The 20,264-nt window shown below is 34.9% G+C and overlaps 3 protein-coding genes and 1 non-coding gene across 5 annotated transcripts; 2 read left to right on the forward strand and 2 right to left on the reverse strand.

Annotated features, from left to right (window-relative positions):
- Positions 1–1,722: 1,722 nt before the first annotated feature.
- On the forward strand, positions 1,723–8,645 carry LOC109192311. The gene is made up of 7 exons (XM_019342883.1): positions 1,723–1,786; positions 3,715–3,849; positions 3,941–4,001; positions 4,481–5,406; positions 5,505–6,722; positions 6,814–8,154; positions 8,641–8,645. Exons 1-7 carry the CDS (start codon positions 1,723–1,725, stop codon positions 8,643–8,645), a joined length of 3,750 nt encoding a protein of 1,249 aa, XP_019198428.1.
- Positions 8,646–9,375: 730 nt separating this feature from the next.
- LOC109192470 (probable inactive nicotinamidase At3g16190) lies at positions 9,376–11,278 on the forward strand. Of its 2 annotated transcripts, XM_019343128.1 has the most exons (6): positions 9,376–9,494; positions 9,568–9,681; positions 10,219–10,453; positions 10,544–10,660; positions 11,019–11,097; positions 11,131–11,278. In XM_019343128.1, exons 1-5 carry the CDS (start codon positions 9,444–9,446, stop codon positions 11,090–11,092), a joined length of 591 nt encoding a protein of 196 aa, XP_019198673.1. In that variant the 5' UTR covers positions 9,376–9,443; the 3' UTR covers positions 11,093–11,097; positions 11,131–11,278. The 2 variants fall into 2 exon arrangements, with proteins under 2 accessions (XP_019198673.1, XP_019198672.1); XM_019343127.1 differs by having other exon boundaries at positions 11,019–11,278.
- A 34-nt stretch (positions 11,279–11,312) lies between these two features.
- Positions 11,313–11,386, reverse strand: TRNAT-AGU. The gene has a single exon. It is a non-coding gene; the product is annotated as a tRNA-Thr (tRNA).
- Positions 11,387–13,926: 2,540 nt separating this feature from the next.
- LOC109192466 (malonate--CoA ligase) lies at positions 13,927–19,498 on the reverse strand. Its single transcript, XM_019343120.1, has 17 exons — positions 19,111–19,498; positions 18,470–18,639; positions 18,073–18,243; positions 17,558–17,744; positions 17,357–17,445; positions 17,160–17,229; positions 16,963–17,015; positions 16,717–16,824; positions 16,132–16,230; positions 15,637–15,729; positions 15,438–15,515; positions 15,226–15,330; positions 15,054–15,144; positions 14,889–14,962; positions 14,327–14,506; positions 14,084–14,137; positions 13,927–13,992 (listed from the first exon to the last, which is right to left on the reverse strand). Exons 1-17 carry the CDS (start codon positions 19,271–19,273, stop codon positions 13,945–13,947), a joined length of 1,833 nt encoding a protein of 610 aa, XP_019198665.1. The 5' UTR covers positions 19,274–19,498; the 3' UTR covers positions 13,927–13,944.
- Positions 19,499–20,264: the final 766 nt, after the last annotated feature.

Below are 20,264 nucleotides of genomic sequence, written 5' to 3' on the forward strand. Positions count from 1 at the left end.
GATTAACTACTCATAATAGAAATTCACCCCGGCCCCTAAAAAAAGAAAAAAAAAAAATTTAATGTAGCATCTCTCAATGATCTACTCAAGTTGTTAAATGTGTTTTTCTATTCTACTTTTATTAATTTCTTGGTTTTGTGCTGTGAGACTAGCTGAAAATTTTCAACAATCTAAACTTTTGGTACACTAAACCGCACTCATATTTTTGCTAGATGTTTGAGAGTGTTTTGACTACTTAATTATATAGACTTGTAAGATTATAAATTATTGGAATAAGGTTCAAATTGACCACTGAACGTAACCTGAAAATGCAATTAGGCCACTGAACGAAAAAAATGTGCAATTAGGCCACTGAACACTCCAAAAATGTGCAATTTCACCTGACAGCAGGTTACCCTCAATTTTAGCAGGTTATCTGCTTACGTGGCAGCTGAGTTGTCATTTTTAATAAATTTTAAATATTTTTTAATAAATTTTAATAATAAATTTTTATTTAAAAAAATTTTTAAAAAATAAAAACGACTTTATTTTATTTATTTATTTATTTTTTTTTTCAATTTTTTATAAAATTTATTATTAAAATTAATTATTAAAAATTATTTAAAAATTATTAAAAATGCCAACTCAACTGCCACGTAAGCAAGTAACCTGCTAAAATTGATGGTAACCTGCTATCCAGTGAAATTGCATACGTTTGGAGAGTTCAGTGGCTTAATTGCACGTTTTTGGAGTGTTCAGTGGTCTAATTGCACTTTTTTTTCGTTCAGTGGCCTAATTGCATTTTCAGGTTACGTTCAATGGCCAATTTGAACCTTATTCCTAAATTATTTGTATATTTCATATATACCTTAAGATTGTCACCTCTACAATATCATACTTTACTTTTATGAATCTTGCGAACCCTCATCCAAATAAGTTGTAGAAGGAGATTCTTAGCTAAGTCAACTCAATATGATCAGATTTCAAAATAAACTGTCCAACAACATTTGAAATCATATTTTATTTGAAATTCCATTTGACAAATATACCAACCAAATCAAGATAAGGTTTCTTTCATCAGCTAGCCTCACCAATTGACAAAATTCCCAAATTAACATAAGCAATTCATCCCTTCTCTTATTTGTTTATCTTTCATCCATGATGACAATTTTTTTTAAAATATCGTGAACAATCCCCCTAATGGGGATGCTCTTACAGAATTATAACCATTATCTTGATTTGGTATATTTGTCAAATAAGATTTCAAATTAAACTATCCGGCATTTCAGATCATATTTTATTTGAAATCTCATTTCACAAATATGTCAAATCAAGATAATAGATATGTTCTATGACCTCAAGTTGGATATTTTGTATTTTCTTCTTTTCTAGCACCTTCATAACTAAAAGAAATGTAGCTGTCATGCAAAATAGAAGCATTATGTTTAATTTTGTTGATACAATTAAACTCAAACAAAATCTTATCTATAATAAAGCCAGATGTGTTGCCCACAAAAAAATGGCTCCAATTCCCGCCCAAGCAATACGACAACGTTTGGTAAAAGCCTATATTTGTGCAAAATCCCAGATATTCCACTCAGCTTTTACAAGCCAACATTATTATCTACATTCTTCCAGGCTATAAATACATATTACCATCCATTATACAGACCTGAGTTTAACTATTTCTAAGTTTTACTTTTCAAATGATTATTGCTTTTCTATACACAAGCATCAGCGAATATGAAGAAGATAACAACATCAACGGTTATTGGTAGCAAGAGGAAAGTACAATCGAATGGAAAAGGTTAGTTCACAGTCTATTAATCTTTATTACTGTAATAGTTCACAGATCCGTTCAGATATAAAACATGCATGTTCCGATAACATTACAAAGATCTGTAGAAATAAGAGTTTAAATACACGTGTTTAGTTTATTTAAATCTAATAGAAGTTACTTTCTGAAGTAGAGTTGTAAATTCATAACCAGATCGAGATGAAGGAAATATAATATCGAAGAAATAAACTGTAATAGAATTTTAGATCAAACTGAAATTTTAGTTTCTGAGTATAGTGAGTACATTTTCCGGCTGTTGGTAGTCCAAGACTAGCTTCGTCGAGTTAGCCTGCGATTGAGAGTACTCAGATTAAATGTGAGGCTAAATGTGAGATGAAGAGACTCATGAGATAGCTTCTAGAGTACAATCGCTATGAAGATGAGGGAGGCGGAGTACTGAAAAAAGCTATGAAGATGACAGAGATTTGGAGGAGTAATGAAAAAAGTGAGGAAGAAGTGGGTGGAGTGTTCTAGAACTAAATAGATATGGCAAAAAAATAAGGAAATCTGGTAGGATCGGATGACAGAGATCTGGAGGAGTAATGAAAAAAGTGAGGAAGAAGTGGGTGGTGTGTTCTAGAACTAAATAGATATGGCAAAAAAATAAGAAAATCTGGTAGAAAATCTGTATATATATATATATATATATATATATATATATATATATATATATATGAATTGATTTAAATAATTATTTGCATTTAAATTTTATTTTTTTATTGGTAGCAAGAGGAAAGTACAATCGAATGAAAAACGTTAGTTCATAGTCTATTAATCTTTATCACTATAATAGTTCACAGATTTGTTCAGATATAAAACATGCATGTTCCGATTACAAAGATCTGTAGAAATAAGAGTTTAAATACATGTGATTAGTTTATTTAAATCTAATAGAAATTACTTTCTGAAGTAGAGTTGTAAATTCATAACCAGATCGGTTCTGGTAAGATTGATCGGATATATGTATATATATATATATATATATATATATATATATATATATATATATTTTGATTTAAATAATTATTTTCATTTACATTTATTTTTTTAATTGTATTTATTTTGTTTGTGTAGAAAATTGTTCTCCAGAATCTTTTAATAAAGGAGCCAGCTCAAGTTCATCATTAGTGTACGGAGTTTTCCAAGGTTCACTATCTACTCCTTTCAGTGTGTTGACCAATGGTTAGTATAGTTTTCTATTCTTTAATTTTATACTATGTTTTCAAATACAATAAGATAAAAATATGATATTTTTCCAGGTGTAGAGCTTTTTCAAACAACAATCAAAAATACATATGATAATTCGTCATTTGTTGAAGGAACCCGCAAGTCATTTCGGACTAATAGTAAAAGTACTCCAGTTACTATTAATAATCATGGTGAGATTAAAATATGAATGTTTGTAAATATATTTATCTTAATTTCACATACTGAATAACATTAATATTTTGTTATGATCAATGTTATCTTCAATTTTGAAAACAATGTTTTTAGCTCTCAGAACTTGCAGGTGCAACTCAAGATAAATCATGTTGAGATTAAAATATGAATGTAAATATATTTATTTTTGAAACACTTGCAGGCACAACTCAAGATAATGTATATTCTACTTTACCGCTAACTGATGTGACAAATGGTAATTATGTACAACAACATTATTAAAATTTCGTCTGGCATTATTATGAACTAATATCTTAATTGTCATTTTATATTACAGTGAATTTGACAAGTCGAACTATCCGGCATACACGATCTAGGTTATCTACGATGATATGTAGGGACAATAATAATGTTGAAGAAAATACCAGTAAGAAAATTAATATTTTTTAAATTTATTTGTATACTTTGTTCTTAATTAAATATAATTAATTCATTCAAAGTACCTTCAAATGTTGTAGGTAATGTTGATACTTCAAGTCAGTTTAACCAGCTTTCCAATAAAATTAGTGCACAAGAATGTAATACATCATCATTCCACATTCGAGACCTGAGTAGAGATTTTGAAGAGGCTGCAGTAACAGTCATCGACTCTGGTAAAGATTATTAATTATACATTAAGTTTGTGTTCGTATAGTAGTTGTCATCACAATTAGAAACATTATTCCGTATTTTATATGTTTGCAGATGAATACGCTGATTTGGGTGACGCGCTTCATTGCTGTGAATATTGTTCTGCACTATTTTGGTTTGATGAACGTTTAAAGCAGTCTAGGGTTAATGGACGTCCGAAATACTCATCATGCTGTGGTCATGGCAAGATTGGATTGCCCACTATTACTGTCCCCCCTAAAAAATTGTTTGATTTATTCTTTACACCAGGGGATAAAAGAAAACATTTTTTGGAAAACATTAGATCTTATAATAGCATGTTTTGTTTCACATCAATGGGTGCAAGGATTGATAATTTAATAAACAGTGGTGGTGCACCGCCTACTTTTAGAATAAATGGTCAAAATTTTCACTTGATTGGGAGTCTTTTGCCACCGAATGGTTGCCAACCTAAGTTTGCACAATTGTACATTCACGATACAGAACATGAAATTTGTAATCGTATTAGCTCTGTAAGGTAAATCTTAACGTTCATATTCATAAATCTTTTTTTAATGTTCGTAAATAATGTTATTTTCTTATTTAGTTTAATTTTATTCTCTTTATTTTGTGTAGGAAAGACAACAATCAATCAAATTTACATGTTGACGTTGTTTCTGACATTCAAGAAGCTCTGGATGAAAACAATGTGTTAGTGAAGTCCTTCCGTAATGCTAAGTCTCATATTGAAGCTAACCCACAATTGGAGATTAAAATGAGGCTAATTGGTAGAAGATCTACAGATGCAAGAATTTATAATTTACCCACGGTTTCAGAGGTTGCGGCATTGATTGTGGGAGACTTAGATCTATCTATAGGTGAACGTGATATATTGGTTGAGTCTCAATCTGGTCAATTAAAAAGGATAAGTGAATTGAACCCTGCTTACTTGCCATTGCAATATCCACTATTATTCCCATACGGAGAAGATGGTTATAGGGAGGATATCCAATTTGCTGGACAATATGCAAATAAACAAGGGGGTAGGCAACGTATATCACCGAGAGAGTACTTTGCTTTTAGGATGCATGATAGAATAAGTGAGGTATCAACCTTACTTTATGCTAAACGACTCTTTCAACAATATTTAGTGGATGCATACACCATGGTGGAATCTGGTAGGCTTATTTTCATAAGGACACACCAAAAAACTTTGAGATGTGAAGCTTACAAAGGTTTGTCAGATGCGTTGACACGAGGAGAGATACAACCTAGCACACAAGGGAAGCGTATAATTTTACCATCAAGTTTTACTGGTGGTGCTAGGTATATGATTCAGAATTACCAGGATGCAATGGCCATATGTCGGTGGATAGGATATCCAAATTTATTCATTACATTTACATATAACCCGAAGTGGCCTGAGATTAAACGTTTCATGGAAACCCGGGACCTGAGGGCTGAAGATAGGCCTGACATTGTTTGTAGGGTATTTAAAATGAAATTAGACGCTCTAATCAAAGATTTGAGAGAAGGTGATGTGTTCGGTGCAGTTAAGGCAGGTTTGTACAACCGCATGTTATTATAATTATTTTTCTTATTTATTTATACATACCAAAAAAAAGTTTATTCTTACATTAGAATTCTTTTTTTTATGCAGTTGTTTACACCATAGAATTCCAAAAACGTGGCTTACCACATGCACACATTTTGCTGTTTCTAGCAAAAAAGGAACAAACAAGTTCAGTGGAATTCATGGATTCAATTATATCAGCAGAGATACCTTGCAAAGACTTGGATCCACAATACCATGATGCAGTGCAAGAATTCATGGTACATGGGCCATGTGGTAGTGTTAGGAAGCAATCTCCTTGCATGGTAAATGGGAAATGCTCCAAGTACTTTCCCAAGAAGTTTGTTGATTGTTCCAGCTTTGATGATGATGGCTATCCAATATATAGGCGTCGCGATGATGGTTTAACAATCCAAAAAAATGGAATTCACTTGGATAGCAGGTATGTTGTACCACACAATAGATATTTGCTTCTAAAATACAAGGCACATTTAAATGTGGAGTGGTGTAATCAATCAAGGTCTATCAAATACCTATTCAAGTATGTGAATAAAGGTAATGACCGTGTTACTGCAGAGTTTTATAAAAGTACGACGGACGAACATGGCAATGAAGTCATAGATGAGATCAATATGTACTATGATTGTCGATACGTTTCTTCGTGTGAAGCTTCATGGCGTCTGTTGAGTTTTGATGTGCAGTACAGGACGCCAGCTGTTGAGAGACTAAGCTTTCACCTTCCAGATTGTCAGTCGATTATTTTTGAAGATGATGATACCGTCGACAATGTTTTAAATCGACATACTGTTGGTCAAAGTATGTTCAGTGGGTGGTTTGAAGCGAACCAAAAATATGCAGATGCAAGGTTATTAACCTATATTGAGATGCCGACTAAATTCGTTTGGAAAAAGGATTTAAGAGAGTGGCATCCAAGAAAGAAAGGTTTCTCAATTGGTCGCATCTTTTATGTTCCACCTGGTACTGGTGAATTATATTATTTGAGATGCCTTCTTAATATAGTTCGTGGTCCTACGAGTTTTGAAGAAATACGCACATTTAATGGGGTCGTGCATAACTCTTTTAGAGATGCGTGTTATGCACGTGGCTTATTAGAAGATGATAGAGAGTACATTGATGCAATTGAAGAGGCGAGTCATTGGTCATCTGCGCACTCATTGAGAAAATTATTTGTTACATTGTTGATATCTAATTCTTTTAATCGGCCAGAAATTGTTTGGAATGATGTGTGGCTTTATCTTTCTGATGATGTACAATTCAACCAACGGAAATTGCTTTCTCAACCAGGTGCTTTGAAACTTTCTTATTATGAAGTTTGTACTAATAAGTTGAAGAAAATCTATACTTTTATATAATGATTATTCTTATTTTCTTGCAGATCTCATTTTAACAGATGATGAGAAGAAAAATCTAGGTTTAATGGAATTGGAAAAGTTGTTAAAAGTATACAATAGATCTCTAAAAGATTTCCCTACAATGCCAATTCCGAGTTTAGATGATTCACGTTTAAATGTGAATCGATTGTTGTTTGAAGAGTTATCGTATGATCGTGAAGCCCTTGCAGAAGAGGCCACTACCTTGACAAATCAAATGACTGATGAACAAAGAATTGTATTTGATACAATAACTGAAGATGTTTCAACTAATGGTGGTGGTCTATTTTTTGTATACGGGTACGGTGGAACGGGGAAGACATTTTTATGGCGAGCTTTATCTGCCACATTGCGGTCTAAAGGTGATATTGTCATCAATGTTGCATCGAGTGGAATTGCTTCACTACTCCTACCAGGTGGAAGAACTGCACACTCAAGATTTGCAATACCCATATCTATCAATGAGGACTCAACATGTAATATTAAACCAGGTAGCGATCTTGCTGAGTTAATTTTGAAGACAAAGTTAATAATTTGGGATGAAGCACCAATGATGCACAAGCATTGTTTTGAAGCCTTGGATAGAACATTAAGAGACTTATTAAGATTTTCTAATCCTTCAAGCGCAAATGATACTTTTAGTGGCAAAACTGTGGTTTTAGGTGGAGATTTTAGGCAGATCTTGCCGGTGATTCCAAAAGGTACAAGGCAAGACATTGTTGGAGCGACTATAAACTCTTCTTATCTTTGGAGTAGTTGTAGAGTTCTAAGGCTGACTAAGAATCTCCGTTTGCATCAAATTGATTCTGATGAAGAAATGCAACAAGTTGCACAGTTTGCTAATTGGATTGCCGATATTGGTGATGGTACAATTGATGGGTCAAATGAAGATTGTCCTGATATTGAAATTCCGAAAGAGTTGTTGTTGGAACCAAATGGTGACCCTATTGCCACGATCGTGGATAGTACATTCCCAATGTTCAAGAATGGAACTTGTGACAACACTTTTTTAGAAAAGCGTGCAATTTTGGCACCTACACTTGATGTTGTTAATTCCATTAATGAATACATGAGTAACATACATGTTGCAGAGAGCAGAACTTACCTTAGTTGCGACACTGTATGTCGAACTGAGTCTAATAATGGCATTCTGGCAGATGTGCACACACCGGAGTTCCTAAATGGGTTGCGAGTATCTGGCATTCCTAACCATTCTTTGGCGTTAAAGGTGGGTTCACCTGTGATGTTATTGAGGAATATAGATCACACACTTGGTTTATGCAATGGAACTAGGCTGATAGTAACCAGGTTGTCAGAACATGTCATAGAGGCCAAACTAATGTCAGGTAACCATATTGGTACAAGGGTTTTAATACCTAGATTGACAATGACTCCTTCGGACCCTAGATTGCCATTCAAGTTCAATAGAAGACAATTTCCGGTAACGCTCTCATATGCAATGACCATAAATAAGAGTCAAGGACAAACACTTTCTCATGTAGGTTTGTTACTTAAGAAACCCGTGTTTGTACATGGTCAGTTGTATGTTGCTCTCTCAAGAGTTAGTAATCCACAAGGTCTCAAGATTTTAATTTGTAATGAGTTAGAACATGGATGTACTTCCACCATTAATGTGGTTTACAAAGAAGTATTTAATAATTTATAATATTCATTATCTTTAGATTCAAATGATAATTATTCTTTTATGTTACACTAACTACACATTTATTTTTTATATACATTTTTTATATTCTAACAATTATACTTGGAAATTTATTTTGTCGTAGATTATATTCTTTTCATGTAATTTTTCTAATATTTTATTAACACAGTATAACATGAATTTTAAAAGTCATTCCCCGTGCATCGCACGGGTATCATACTAGTATATATAAATACATAAATACAAAATATGAGTTTTAGGAAAGATCAACCAAACATTTAAAAGTGTTCCTAACTTTTGTTACCTTCTCATAATCAATAACTTGCCAACATACCCATTCAACTTTAGCAGCATCATATCACCCGTATTATGGCTCAAAACATAGAATTAGAATGAGACCAAATAAAAAACTCCTAGGCCAACAACATATTTAGTCCTATATAGCGTGGACCACAAAATGAGAAAACTTTCTTTGATCAACACATTTCCACACACAAAACACCAGTTACTCCATTTTCAATCAACAAATCAAATTTCACCACACTTTTCCTTTAACCAATTTAATTGCATTGTAATAAGAGTTTGAGATCGATATAAAAACTCTACTAACACAAACAAGAATAAGGTAAAATGCTTCTTTTCATGAGTCAGGATTCTTTGAAACATGCTTTAACAAGCTAAGAAAGAAAAGTTTAATTCATTTTCAGACACAAAATAGTTCACTAAGCACCAAAAAAAAAAAAAAAAAAAAAAAAAATTGGAAAGAGAGACATAGAGAGAAAGGATTGAATGATGCTTCCCATTTCTCAGCCCAAGCAAAAATAGCATAAGCCCAAAGTCTATAGTCCTATATCTGGCACCTCTGTTCATACCCGAAATCCAGCTCTTAGTCCAATCTTTTATGCTTGGAAATTCAATTCAATTCAATTCAAGAATAGCTTATAGCTCTCCTGAGCTGCCCCTTTTACTTCAATGGCCTCCGGGAAATGGAGGAACACTGCTCTTCTCATCATAGATATGCAGGCACGCATTTCACTCTTCATTTTCTTTCAATTTCTTTTTTCATACACTAATTTTGTTTATTGGTTTTCTGCAGAATGATTTCATATTACCAGGTGGCCCTATGCACGTTGGGGGTGCCCAAGCTATCGTCCCCAACGTTATTAAGGCCGTTGAGGTTGCAAGAAACCGTGGCATCCCCATTATTTGGGTACCCTTTATACCACTCTCAATCATTTGCTCTTGCTTTTACTTCATTCATTCCAAGTTTGTATTTTTATGTATAATTCTTGAAATTTGGTAGGCATTTCATTTGTAAGCTTTGGAGTTCTTTTATGCTTGTGGAAACTTGACTCCTATGCTGAAATGGGATTTGATTAGGGTTAAAACATCATGCTGTTAAAAGTAATCTTCTTGGGATTGTGCTTCAGTTGCATTTAAGATGGCATCAAGATCACATTTAGAATAAAACCTCTTTGAATATTTAGCATAGAACAGACTCTGATACTATGTTATAATCTACTCAATTAGGCTAAAACCAACTAAAAGATTGAATCCAACTCATTAGCTAGTCATGGCCTTATAAATCTATATATTATCTCTTATTTTATCAATGTGGGACTGTTAACAGTAATGTATATGAGTCAAAGCAACACTTTAGTGATAGTGTGACACTTTAAATCCATTTCTTAGGACTCTCAACATTTTGGAATTTAGAATCAGTAAAAGTTGTGAAAATTGGTGGTAGGTCGTCCGTGAGCATGATCCATCGGGAAGAGATGCTGAGTTGTTTCGAAGGCATTTGTATTCCCCCGGGAAGCCAAAACCGACTTCTAAGGGGAGTGTGGGTGCTGAACTAGTTGATGGGCTTGTTATCAAGGAAGGGGATTACAGATTGGTGAAGACGCGTTTCAGTGCCTTCTTTAACACAAACCTGCATTCATATCTTCAAAGCAATGGGATTACCAGCTTAGTCATCACCGGTATAAAATATAAATCAACTTCCAACAAGAAACTTGAGTTTTTGTTGTGTTTCTCCGTATTGAGTCCTGAACTTTCTTATTACTATTTAGGTGTTCAAACGCCAAATTGCATTAGGCAGACGGTTTTTGATGCAGTTGCATGGAACTATCAGCCCGTAACTGTTATTGTTGATGCAACGGCTGCTGCAACACCAGAAATTCACACTTGTATGTAAAATTACCTCACCCAACACCATCTCTACAAATTCAGGATTTACATTACAATCATTCTCAGTCTTTACCAAAGATTTTCTCGGTTCTTGATTTCCTTGTACTTCTTTTAATAATAGACATCATTCATATCTTAAAAGCATAGAATCAAACACGATTCTTGTTCTCCTGGGATTTACTTTGTTTTATCTATTTCCCAATGCAGAGTAGATGAAAATGCTTTCTTGAATTTGTAACTGTCAAAAGTGCATGAACTTAAATAAATTTCTTTTTGCCTGTAACCTTACATTTAGCCAAAACATCCTTTGGTGGTGCAAAAATTCATGTCTCACATGTATGTTTTTCTTTGAAACAGCAAACATATTTGACATGAAAAATATTGGAGTGATGACGCCCACACTTGAGGAATGGTGCGAATCCGGACACTAAGAAGTATTGGTGCTGGAAGTGTCTCTCCTGCTACACCAGTTGTTAATACTCTTGTGTTTTGTAAAAGAGAAATAAAATGTTTTGAAGTATCTTCTGGAAAACACTACTGTTGTTATTTGTAATGTGCCAAATAAACATGTATGGTTGTAAGAATATTAACCAAAAAACAGAACCTAGTTGCTATTGGCTGTTGTCAAAAAATAGCCATTTTTATAAAAAATGCTTTCATTGAGAGTTGAACTCAAGACCTCCCGCTTACTAAACGGGTGCTCTAACCAACTGAGCTATGAAAGCTTGATGTTGTAGTTTTTTGCTAGTAGTTTAAAATAGAGCAGAAAAGTACCCTCTCTAACCAATACTCTCCTTTCATTTTTCTTGTGATATTTGTACTAAATTCCCTATTTGTTTGTGAAAATTCTGCTTTCGATTTAAAGTTTTGAAGCGAGTAGGATCCAGAGTTTTTGGTGGTGTAGGAAAATGGATATGAAGAAGTGGTGGTACCTTGGGTATGTAATGTTTAAGGCTGAGATTATCCCAGTAAATTTAAGCTTTGTAAGATGACATTGATGATGACATGGAAGCACAATATTATTTTCTTTTATTTTTTTACTGCCATCTGTCTAGCAACTTGCAGAATTAGCAAGTTTGCTAGGCAGCTTTTTGCTGCCAATGGCAGCTTTATTTGACTTTTTTGTTCTTTTCTATTTTTAATCTCTTTTATTATTATTATATTATTATATTTATAATATAATATGAAAGTGGGACCACTTTAGAAAGTGAGAGAATATTGCAGGGATGTAGTGTGAATAGTAGATGATTTGCAAATAAGATGATGTGGAAGTAAGACCCACTTTTGAGAGTGGAAGAGATTTGCAGGGATAATGTTAGCCTAAGAGTATTCATATTAGTGAATTATTCACGGTTTTTGAGATAAAAATTGTCAACATGGAAAAAAGAGAATGCATAGAGTCCTACTAATTTGGGATTTTTGTCAGCTTGTGGGGCCCAGTTGATGAGAGGAATAGCAAACGTTTAGTTGCGTGAAGAACAACCCGTGCACGTTGGGTGCGTTAATACATTGTCTGTTTTTTTTTTCCCTCTAATTCAGCTTTGTGTTTTTTTTCCTCCATTATATGTTTTCTCATATTTTCTCTTTCCTAATCACACCTACAAAAACTACTCAAAAATCACACAAAAAATCTCACTATTGAGGATGCCCTAATCATAGTAATCATCTGGAAATTCAACTCCATACCTTCCAATTAATAATGATGTAATATGATTTTCCCAACTTATTATGTATCAAGTTATCAGAGACCAAGTTGATAGAAGTTTGAGTTATTATGTGGGTAGAATTCTTAAACCACAAATTTGAGGTGTTAATAGAGGTAAATTTTGAGAAAAGAGACCAATGTTTGAATCTCGACAACGGTAGTAGGGATTATATCTAAAGTAGACAAATCTCTTGTCCACACCGACATTTGGCCATATCTACTGAGCTATTGAGTCCACGTGATTTATATCCTTTCAAATGTTATGTCGGGCCGAGATGTGGAGCCCTGGGATTGAGGATTTAACCTTTTGGGAGAAAGAGGCTTTACCGTTAGAGTAAGAGAAATAAATTTGAGAATAAATTAACTATGGCTTGGGACTTGCATCCCGGCCTTATGTTAAATGAAAAAAAAAAATCTTAAAATATAAGAAACTCCGTAGGGACTTGCGTTTCTTTTACTAGAAAGACAAGTACTAATAGAATTTTTCCTAAGTCAAAAACTAAGTACACATCAAGTATTATTTACTTCTACTACCCCAATTAGAAAAAACAATAATGAAGGTTAGATTCTACAAAGCATGCCAGCCAACTTGGAAGACAAGAACAAGGCCATTTTCCATGTGCTCATCATCCTCTTACACAAACTCTCAAAATACATAAAATTTGTGGGAAGTTGTATATACCATGCGTTCATGAGTTTACAATAATAATATTATAATAATCATAATCAACCTCATAAGAAAGTTCAGATCTAATAAAAAGTTGCAGAATTATCTTCATGTCATATTACCAACCCAATCAACACAAACAAGGAAGCTCACATGCATACTAGGTTAGTGGAAATCCGAAATATAACTTGGCCCAGCTAAAACCTTTTGAGAAATGCTTTCATTGAGAGTTGAACTCAAGACCTCCCACTTACTAAACGGGTGCTCTAACCAAGAAAGCTTGATGTTACAAATTTCTGCTGTTAGTTTAAAATATAGCAGAACAGGACCCTCTCTAACCAATGTTGCTTGTCTTTTTTGGGTGATATTTGTACAAAACTCCCTATTTGTTTGTGAAAATTCTGCTTTCTATTTAAAGTTTTGAAGTGAGTAGGAACCAAAGTTTTGGTCGTGTATCATGTGTGTAGGAAAATGGATGTGAAGAAATGGTGGATGGTACCCTGGGTATGTAATGCCTGATCAAAGTAACCATTTTTGGAAATTCAACTCCGTACCAATTCCAACTAATTGTGATATAATATCATTTTCCTACCATATATCAAGTTATCCGTCTAGATTGATGGCAACCCCAGTTGAGTTGGTCGAACAATTGACTTGATAACTATAAAGTTTTGTGAGATAATGTAAGCAATAAAAGACAAAGATTGTTAGAAAATAGGTGTGGGTCGGATGAGGGTAATGAGCCAAAACCTTCAACCAACGCTTGAGATCATTTTAAATGTAAAACGTGCTTAAAGAGCTTCCTTTGTGTTTTTGTATGTTGTATCCTTGTAGCTGATAACTTGGTAACTGTTTCCTTTCTTTCTCTCTTGCTATTTGAACACATTTTGGCCTTTTATCTAGACAAAAATTCAATTATCGTCATCACTCAAATTTCTCTTCAGTTCCTTCTTGTTCACCTAAAATCGGGAAGAAGGGACTGAGATAAGTATGTATTCTTGTTTTGATCATTTAGAAGGACAACAGAAAAGAATCAGGAATGAATGTAACCTTTCCCATGGCATTGCGAGGTAGTGAATCCCAAACATAAAGGCGTGAGGGCATCTGCAACGCGTCATAATATAGTTTCAAACTAGCTTAAGTAGTTAAGTTCATCCTCGTTTGCAATTTCAATGGCAGGTTAAAACGACTATAGCAGAACGTAGATGCATTCGAGATAAATGACAAAATAATAATAAGCAACACCACGATTGCTTCAAGAATGATAACTAAGAATGAGAATGCGAGCAATACCTTGTAAGGGGCAAGTTTCTCCTTAGCCCAATCAAGAAGTTCTTGCAAGGTGAGAGCGGGCTTTGATTCTGCTTCACATTTTTGCTTGAGATCTGCGTCCACCACAACAATTGCGCACACAACTTCCCCGTAATCTTTTTCGGGTAAACCCAACACACAGCACTCAGATATTACCGGATGCTGTTGAAAGGAAGTTCTGTTAAGTGAAAACTAACATGTTTCTAACCAAATGTCTTACGAGAGGAAGAATAGTAAAATCAATTGAAGCATGTGCTCCATCTCAACTAAAAGCCTAAGCTGATAGTTGGATTGCACATTTATATGCTCAACATGCCCCTCACGTGTGCGGGCCAATTACTTTTGACCTTTGGCATAACTCTGATACCAAATTGAAGCATGTGCTCCATCTCAACTAAAAGCTTGCTTAAGCTCATAGTTGGATTGCATATTAATGGTTATATGCTCAACAAAATCTTCTAGTCGCGTAACCAGTTTTGTATTATCGTGTAGCTAAGCATTTCGGAGGAAGGATAAAGAGTAAGATGAAAGGATGAATAGAAACCTCCAAGAGAACGGCTTCTATTTCCAGTGCAGATAACTTATATCCACCAACCTTCATTATATCAGCATTGGTACCTGAAAAATGCAAGGATTTTGAAGCCAGTTATGTCGAGTGCTCTCATAAGCCAACACAAGTTGACATATACTCTGTCAAAAAAATGCTTACGGCCCAAAATGATATAGTATCCATCTTCATTGACTCTAGCAAAATCTCCAGTCTTGAAAAACCCATCATCGGTAAATGACTCTTTGGTAACCTAACAAGCATTTGATATTAGAAAACAATCGTATCAAATGGCACCGAGACACTGAAATTCCAAATATAAAAAGCTCAAAACCTCGGGAAGTTTCCAGTATCCTTTAAACAATGAAGGGCTTTTGATGCAGAGCTCGCCCACCGCTGTTTTGTCATCACCGTTCACATCCTCTGATAGGAGCTTGGCCTATCGGAAACCAAGGAAATAAGACAATATCCAACACCAATTTGCTAAGGGAAGAGTATCCAATTTGTGCTCTTATAACTACGAACTATGAAATAAGACACACTCACCTGTACGCCTGCAAATGGCTTGCCCACAGTACCTCCTTTGCGGTGACCTCTTAGGGGATTAGAAATCGCCATTACAAACTAAAAGGCTTTGCCGTTAGAGCAAGCATGGAAGTAACTTTGAGAACAAATTAAATGGACAATACTAATATAGCATCTTAACTCTTAATAAAGACATGACCGAAAAGTTAAGTGCATATACCTCAGTCATGCCATATCGCTCTAAAAGGCGGTGCCCGGTGATTGTTTCCCACTGTTGCATTACAGGAAGAGGAAGTGCAGAGGAGCCACACATCTGGAAATACGGTATGCAGTGGGTAAAAGAGAAGATTATGGGACAATTGCTCACAAAGATGGTGTCAACAGCACCCCCCCCCACCCCCACCCACCCACCCGTCTCCCAAAAAAAAAACAAACAAACAAATGCCAAGCACGTTGTACTCAGATGGCATGTAGTGACTCTCCCATATGAGAGGTCATGAGATCGAGCCTCAGTGGAGGCGGTGTTGACTCTTTGTACTTCAACAGGTTGAGAAAGTATAGATGAACAGATACTACACTATAATAGAGCCAGTACTATTCAAAAAAAAAAAAAAAAAAAAAAAAAAAAACAAACAAACAAACAAACAAACAAAAAGGGACCAGGGGTTGGGGGTGGCTTTCTCATTCAAAATTATGTTCCCAGTAGTCTACTTACCATAAGGCGAAAGTGCCTTGCTGCTGAAGCAGAAGCTGTTTGTAATTCTGTATCCATTGCTTCATAACCTTGAATAAGCCGTGTATACATGGTAGGAACCTAAATGATGAGAAAATCAAAATGAAATATAAACATCAAGAAAACTTTATAAAAGCTAATAAAAACAGAAATACAATCTAAACAAGCTGTAAAGACTGCAGCTATTGTTGGACCAAATAGGACACTATAACAAACACAAAGAACAATTAGGGCAAGTTTTGAAAGGGTCACGGTGGGGGTGGTGCAGAAGTAATGCCGTGACATCAGGCGTTCTGTAAATTCTTAGACAATATAACGAGCAGTCGAGCATGCTGATGTAAACATTTAAGAGTAGATTAGCGCATATTAGATCATTGTAGTTAGCATTTATTCTGACTCAATCTTTGATGAGAACTAAAGCCAAAGAAATGTTTAGCCATGGAAACTTCAAGAATTATAGGCAACGACCAAAAAAAAAAACAAAAACAAACAAAACAAAACAAAAATTATGATCATACCATAAAATGACCACAATATTCATTAGCTTGCAGAAATGAGCATACTTACTCCAGTGAATACTGTTATTGCATCATCAGATTTACTCCCATCTATAGGATATGATTCACGCCATCGCTGCCAAATTCCTCTCACACTGAATTTTGGCATGAATTCAACCTTCAAAAATGCAAAGCAGGTACATGACTATGAGGGTATTGCAACCAAGCAGAACGGATGTTGTAGGTGAAAGTCCAAAATCAGTAAAGTACATAATAAAACCGATTTTAACTAAATAATTTGATTCATAGAAGTTACCTTGGAACCTGCATAGATAGGTGCAAATAAAGCATTAAAAAGCCCATGCACATGTTCATCGAAAGTTAAGGATTGGCATATTAATCTTCAAGCCAAGCTAATCAAATAAGAATGATGCAAAAGCACAGATGGGTGAGTATAATATAACGCGGAAAATTCTGTAGTTCTGTACAATTAAATATAGCATTTTTGGATATGGTGTAGAGGTAGACAGTTCAGGAAATGATCATTGGATGTGTATTCCCATGCGTTTGTTAACATTTGGACCTGAACAACAAAAATTTATAAATTGTAAATGCACAGAAAATAAAGCAAATTGTTCAAATACAAAATACATTATATATCTATCATTGTGCCTAAGGAAGCATAAATGAACATAATTTCTGAAGCACACCTGTGCTAGGATGGTTGTATGTGTGTGCACAACTCCTTTTGGTCTCCCCGTAGTACCACTAGTGTACAAAATCAATGCTGGGTCCTCTCCTACATTATTACAGGAAATAATAAAAAAGACACATTGTATCTAAACTCCACAATTAAAAAAATTAATCAAATAACAGTATAGTAAACTAGAGAGTAAGCACATCATATTAACCTTGTATATTTTGGGATAATTCAAATTGCGGCACTCTTTTACCACCATTACTCTCAATGTGTGACTGTGTATGATCAGTGGATGAAATGGGAATGGGGGGAAGGAAAGACAATTGAGCGCCAGTCTTAGCTGCAACATTGGTCATAATATCCCGATGATCTTCAGTACTCAAAATCATAGAGATGTCCTAACAGTCAAAATGATATAAAAATCCAACCAAATTAGTAATGGATGGAAATAAATGATACCGAGTACATAAACATCACATATTAACTACGGCTTATGGAACGAGAGATAAAATATTATAATCAGCCTCATTAGAGATGATAATCATCTCAAGTAAGGACTAAGGAGTTCGGAGTCCAATAAAAAGCACCATACGAAGTACACATTAAGTATTATTTACTTCTACCACCCCAATCAGCAAAAACTACAAGGTTAGATTCTACAAAACATGGAAAGACTTAAGCTGGCAGGAAAATATTAAACAAAAATTGTGGAAACAAAGGGCACACCGAATCATTCATCACGTGTACGAGCTCAGTTTCTGGGTAGCTTAAAGCAAGAGGGACAGCTACACCTCCACAAAGCCAAGTCCCCAGTATTCCAGCAACAAACTCAGCACAGGGTTTAGCCACAATTCCAATTCTTGCTCCACCAAGATCTTTCTGTTGTATACTATCTCCCTACAAGAAAGAAAGGATAAGTTGCAAACAACAAAGAAATTGCAAATGGTAGTCAACTGCAAAGAATGTGAGCCTCGGAGAAAAGAAGGAAGTGAAACAAAGAATCTAGAAAACATAATTTCTTCTAAATTCTAAAACTAAATACAAGTAGCTTGAGCCAGCTGACTTGCTACCATTCTCTTTGAGATGATGACCATGAAATAATAAAAGGTCGTTTCAAACTCACATTTTTCTGGTGAAGATTGCTTAACTGATCATGTATCCTTCCAGCATATGAGATTAGTTGAAGGTAACTACAGCACTTCTGATCATCTTTAATGACAATATTCTGCTGAGATTCAGGCGACCAGCTAGCTATTTCTTTAACAAGCTCCATAAATGTACTAATATGTGGAGCTGTAAAGTAAATGAAATTGTAAATTGCAAACAAGGAATGCTATCTATAATCCAAATAACAGAAATGGATGCAAATTATGCTAAGAGGCACAGAGCTATATAACCAGTAAAGCACAAATTCAGAACTGCTATATCAGGGAGTCATCAATGTTTCAAGATACAATATTTTCATCCATTAAGCAATCATCTCCTGATTCTCCTCCCCCAAACTATAGAACTGTCTTTTGGCAAACACACTGAGAATCCCCATCTCTGTTTTCCTGTTCATTAGTATGAAATATTTCACTGCTAACCCACATTAACATTCAATTACACATTGCTCAGAACATTCCATACCCAAACTAAACAACAAAGTCCTTTTCGCGCATCAAAATTCAAAAATATGCTCAACTTTATGCACTTCATAACATAAAGTAACCAAAAAACAGTGAGGGTGTCAATTTTCATTCAAGAAAAGAAACAAACACTTACCAGGAGAGAGGAGGCGAGACTGGTTGGAGATAAAGCTGCGGCCTTTGCAAGAAAATAAACGAGTACCAAATGAAGTAATGGTATAATGGTGACGAAGAGACGTGGGTGGTTTCAGTTTGAGAGTGAGAAAGTGATTGAAGCGGGACATAAATGAGCTTATCATCGTGTTAAAGATTAGTTGCTTGCTGGTAAAGATTAAATAAAATTTATGGCGACTCAACCATAATGGTGGCGAAGTCACTGCAATGTGACGTGGAAGACGTCGGCGGCTCCGGGTTTTGCGCTTTTGGTCGGAGATGGGTCAAGTTCCGGTTTAGGGAGTTTAATATTTGTGAAATCAGCGGGCTCTCAGAGTCGCAGTCATTCACTTCTTCCCCACAACTCGAATCCCCACTGAAATTTCATTTTTGGTTTTTTTTTTTTTTTTTTTGTTTTTTAAGTTATAGTGTTTCACCCGTGTAACGGTGTAATGCATAGAACATAAAGGCCTTGTTTGGCAAACAGCGGTTAGCGTTAGCAGATTGTGTTAGCGGTTAACAAATAGCGGATTATGTTAGCAGGTTTGACTAGCGGATTATATTAGCGGTTTATAAAAAGATATTTGGTAAAATCAGCTGTTTAGATTAGCGGTTAACATGTAAAATGACTTAAAGGGTATACATATATTTAATATTTAATAATAACAATAATAAGAGTTTATTATCAAAATGGTCCCTCGACTATTACGAAATTACCAATTTGGTCCTCGACAATTTTTCTTGCCCAATTAAGTCCTTCAACTTTGAAAATGTTAACCATTTTGGTCCTCCATTAACATTCCATCCATGAGCTGTTAAATTTAAGGACATAAAGGTAATTTCATATATCTTATTTATTTAAAAAAAAAGTTTTTCTTCTTCATCGGCTTTCCACTCCTTAACCGTAAAGCTCCTGGAGTTTATTCAACAGAGTAGACTTTCTAGCTAGCCACCCTCTTCTTCCTCTGAAACTCTAGGTCATTCATGCTCCATCACCTCGAGGAGGCTGACCCACTTCTGCTCTTCCCCTTCTTCAGTTGCAGGGGTGGGGGTCACCTGAAATTTGCATAGTGGTAGCCTCTGTAGCTCTCCATCTAATACATATCATGTTGTCATGTTGATCATTATTCCTGCCCA

Source organism: Ipomoea nil, unplaced genomic scaffold (assembly GCF_001879475.1).
Source record: "Ipomoea nil cultivar Tokyo-kokei standard unplaced genomic scaffold, Asagao_1.1 scaffold1770, whole genome shotgun sequence".
NCBI lineage: Eukaryota > Viridiplantae > Streptophyta > Magnoliopsida > Solanales > Convolvulaceae > Ipomoea > Ipomoea nil.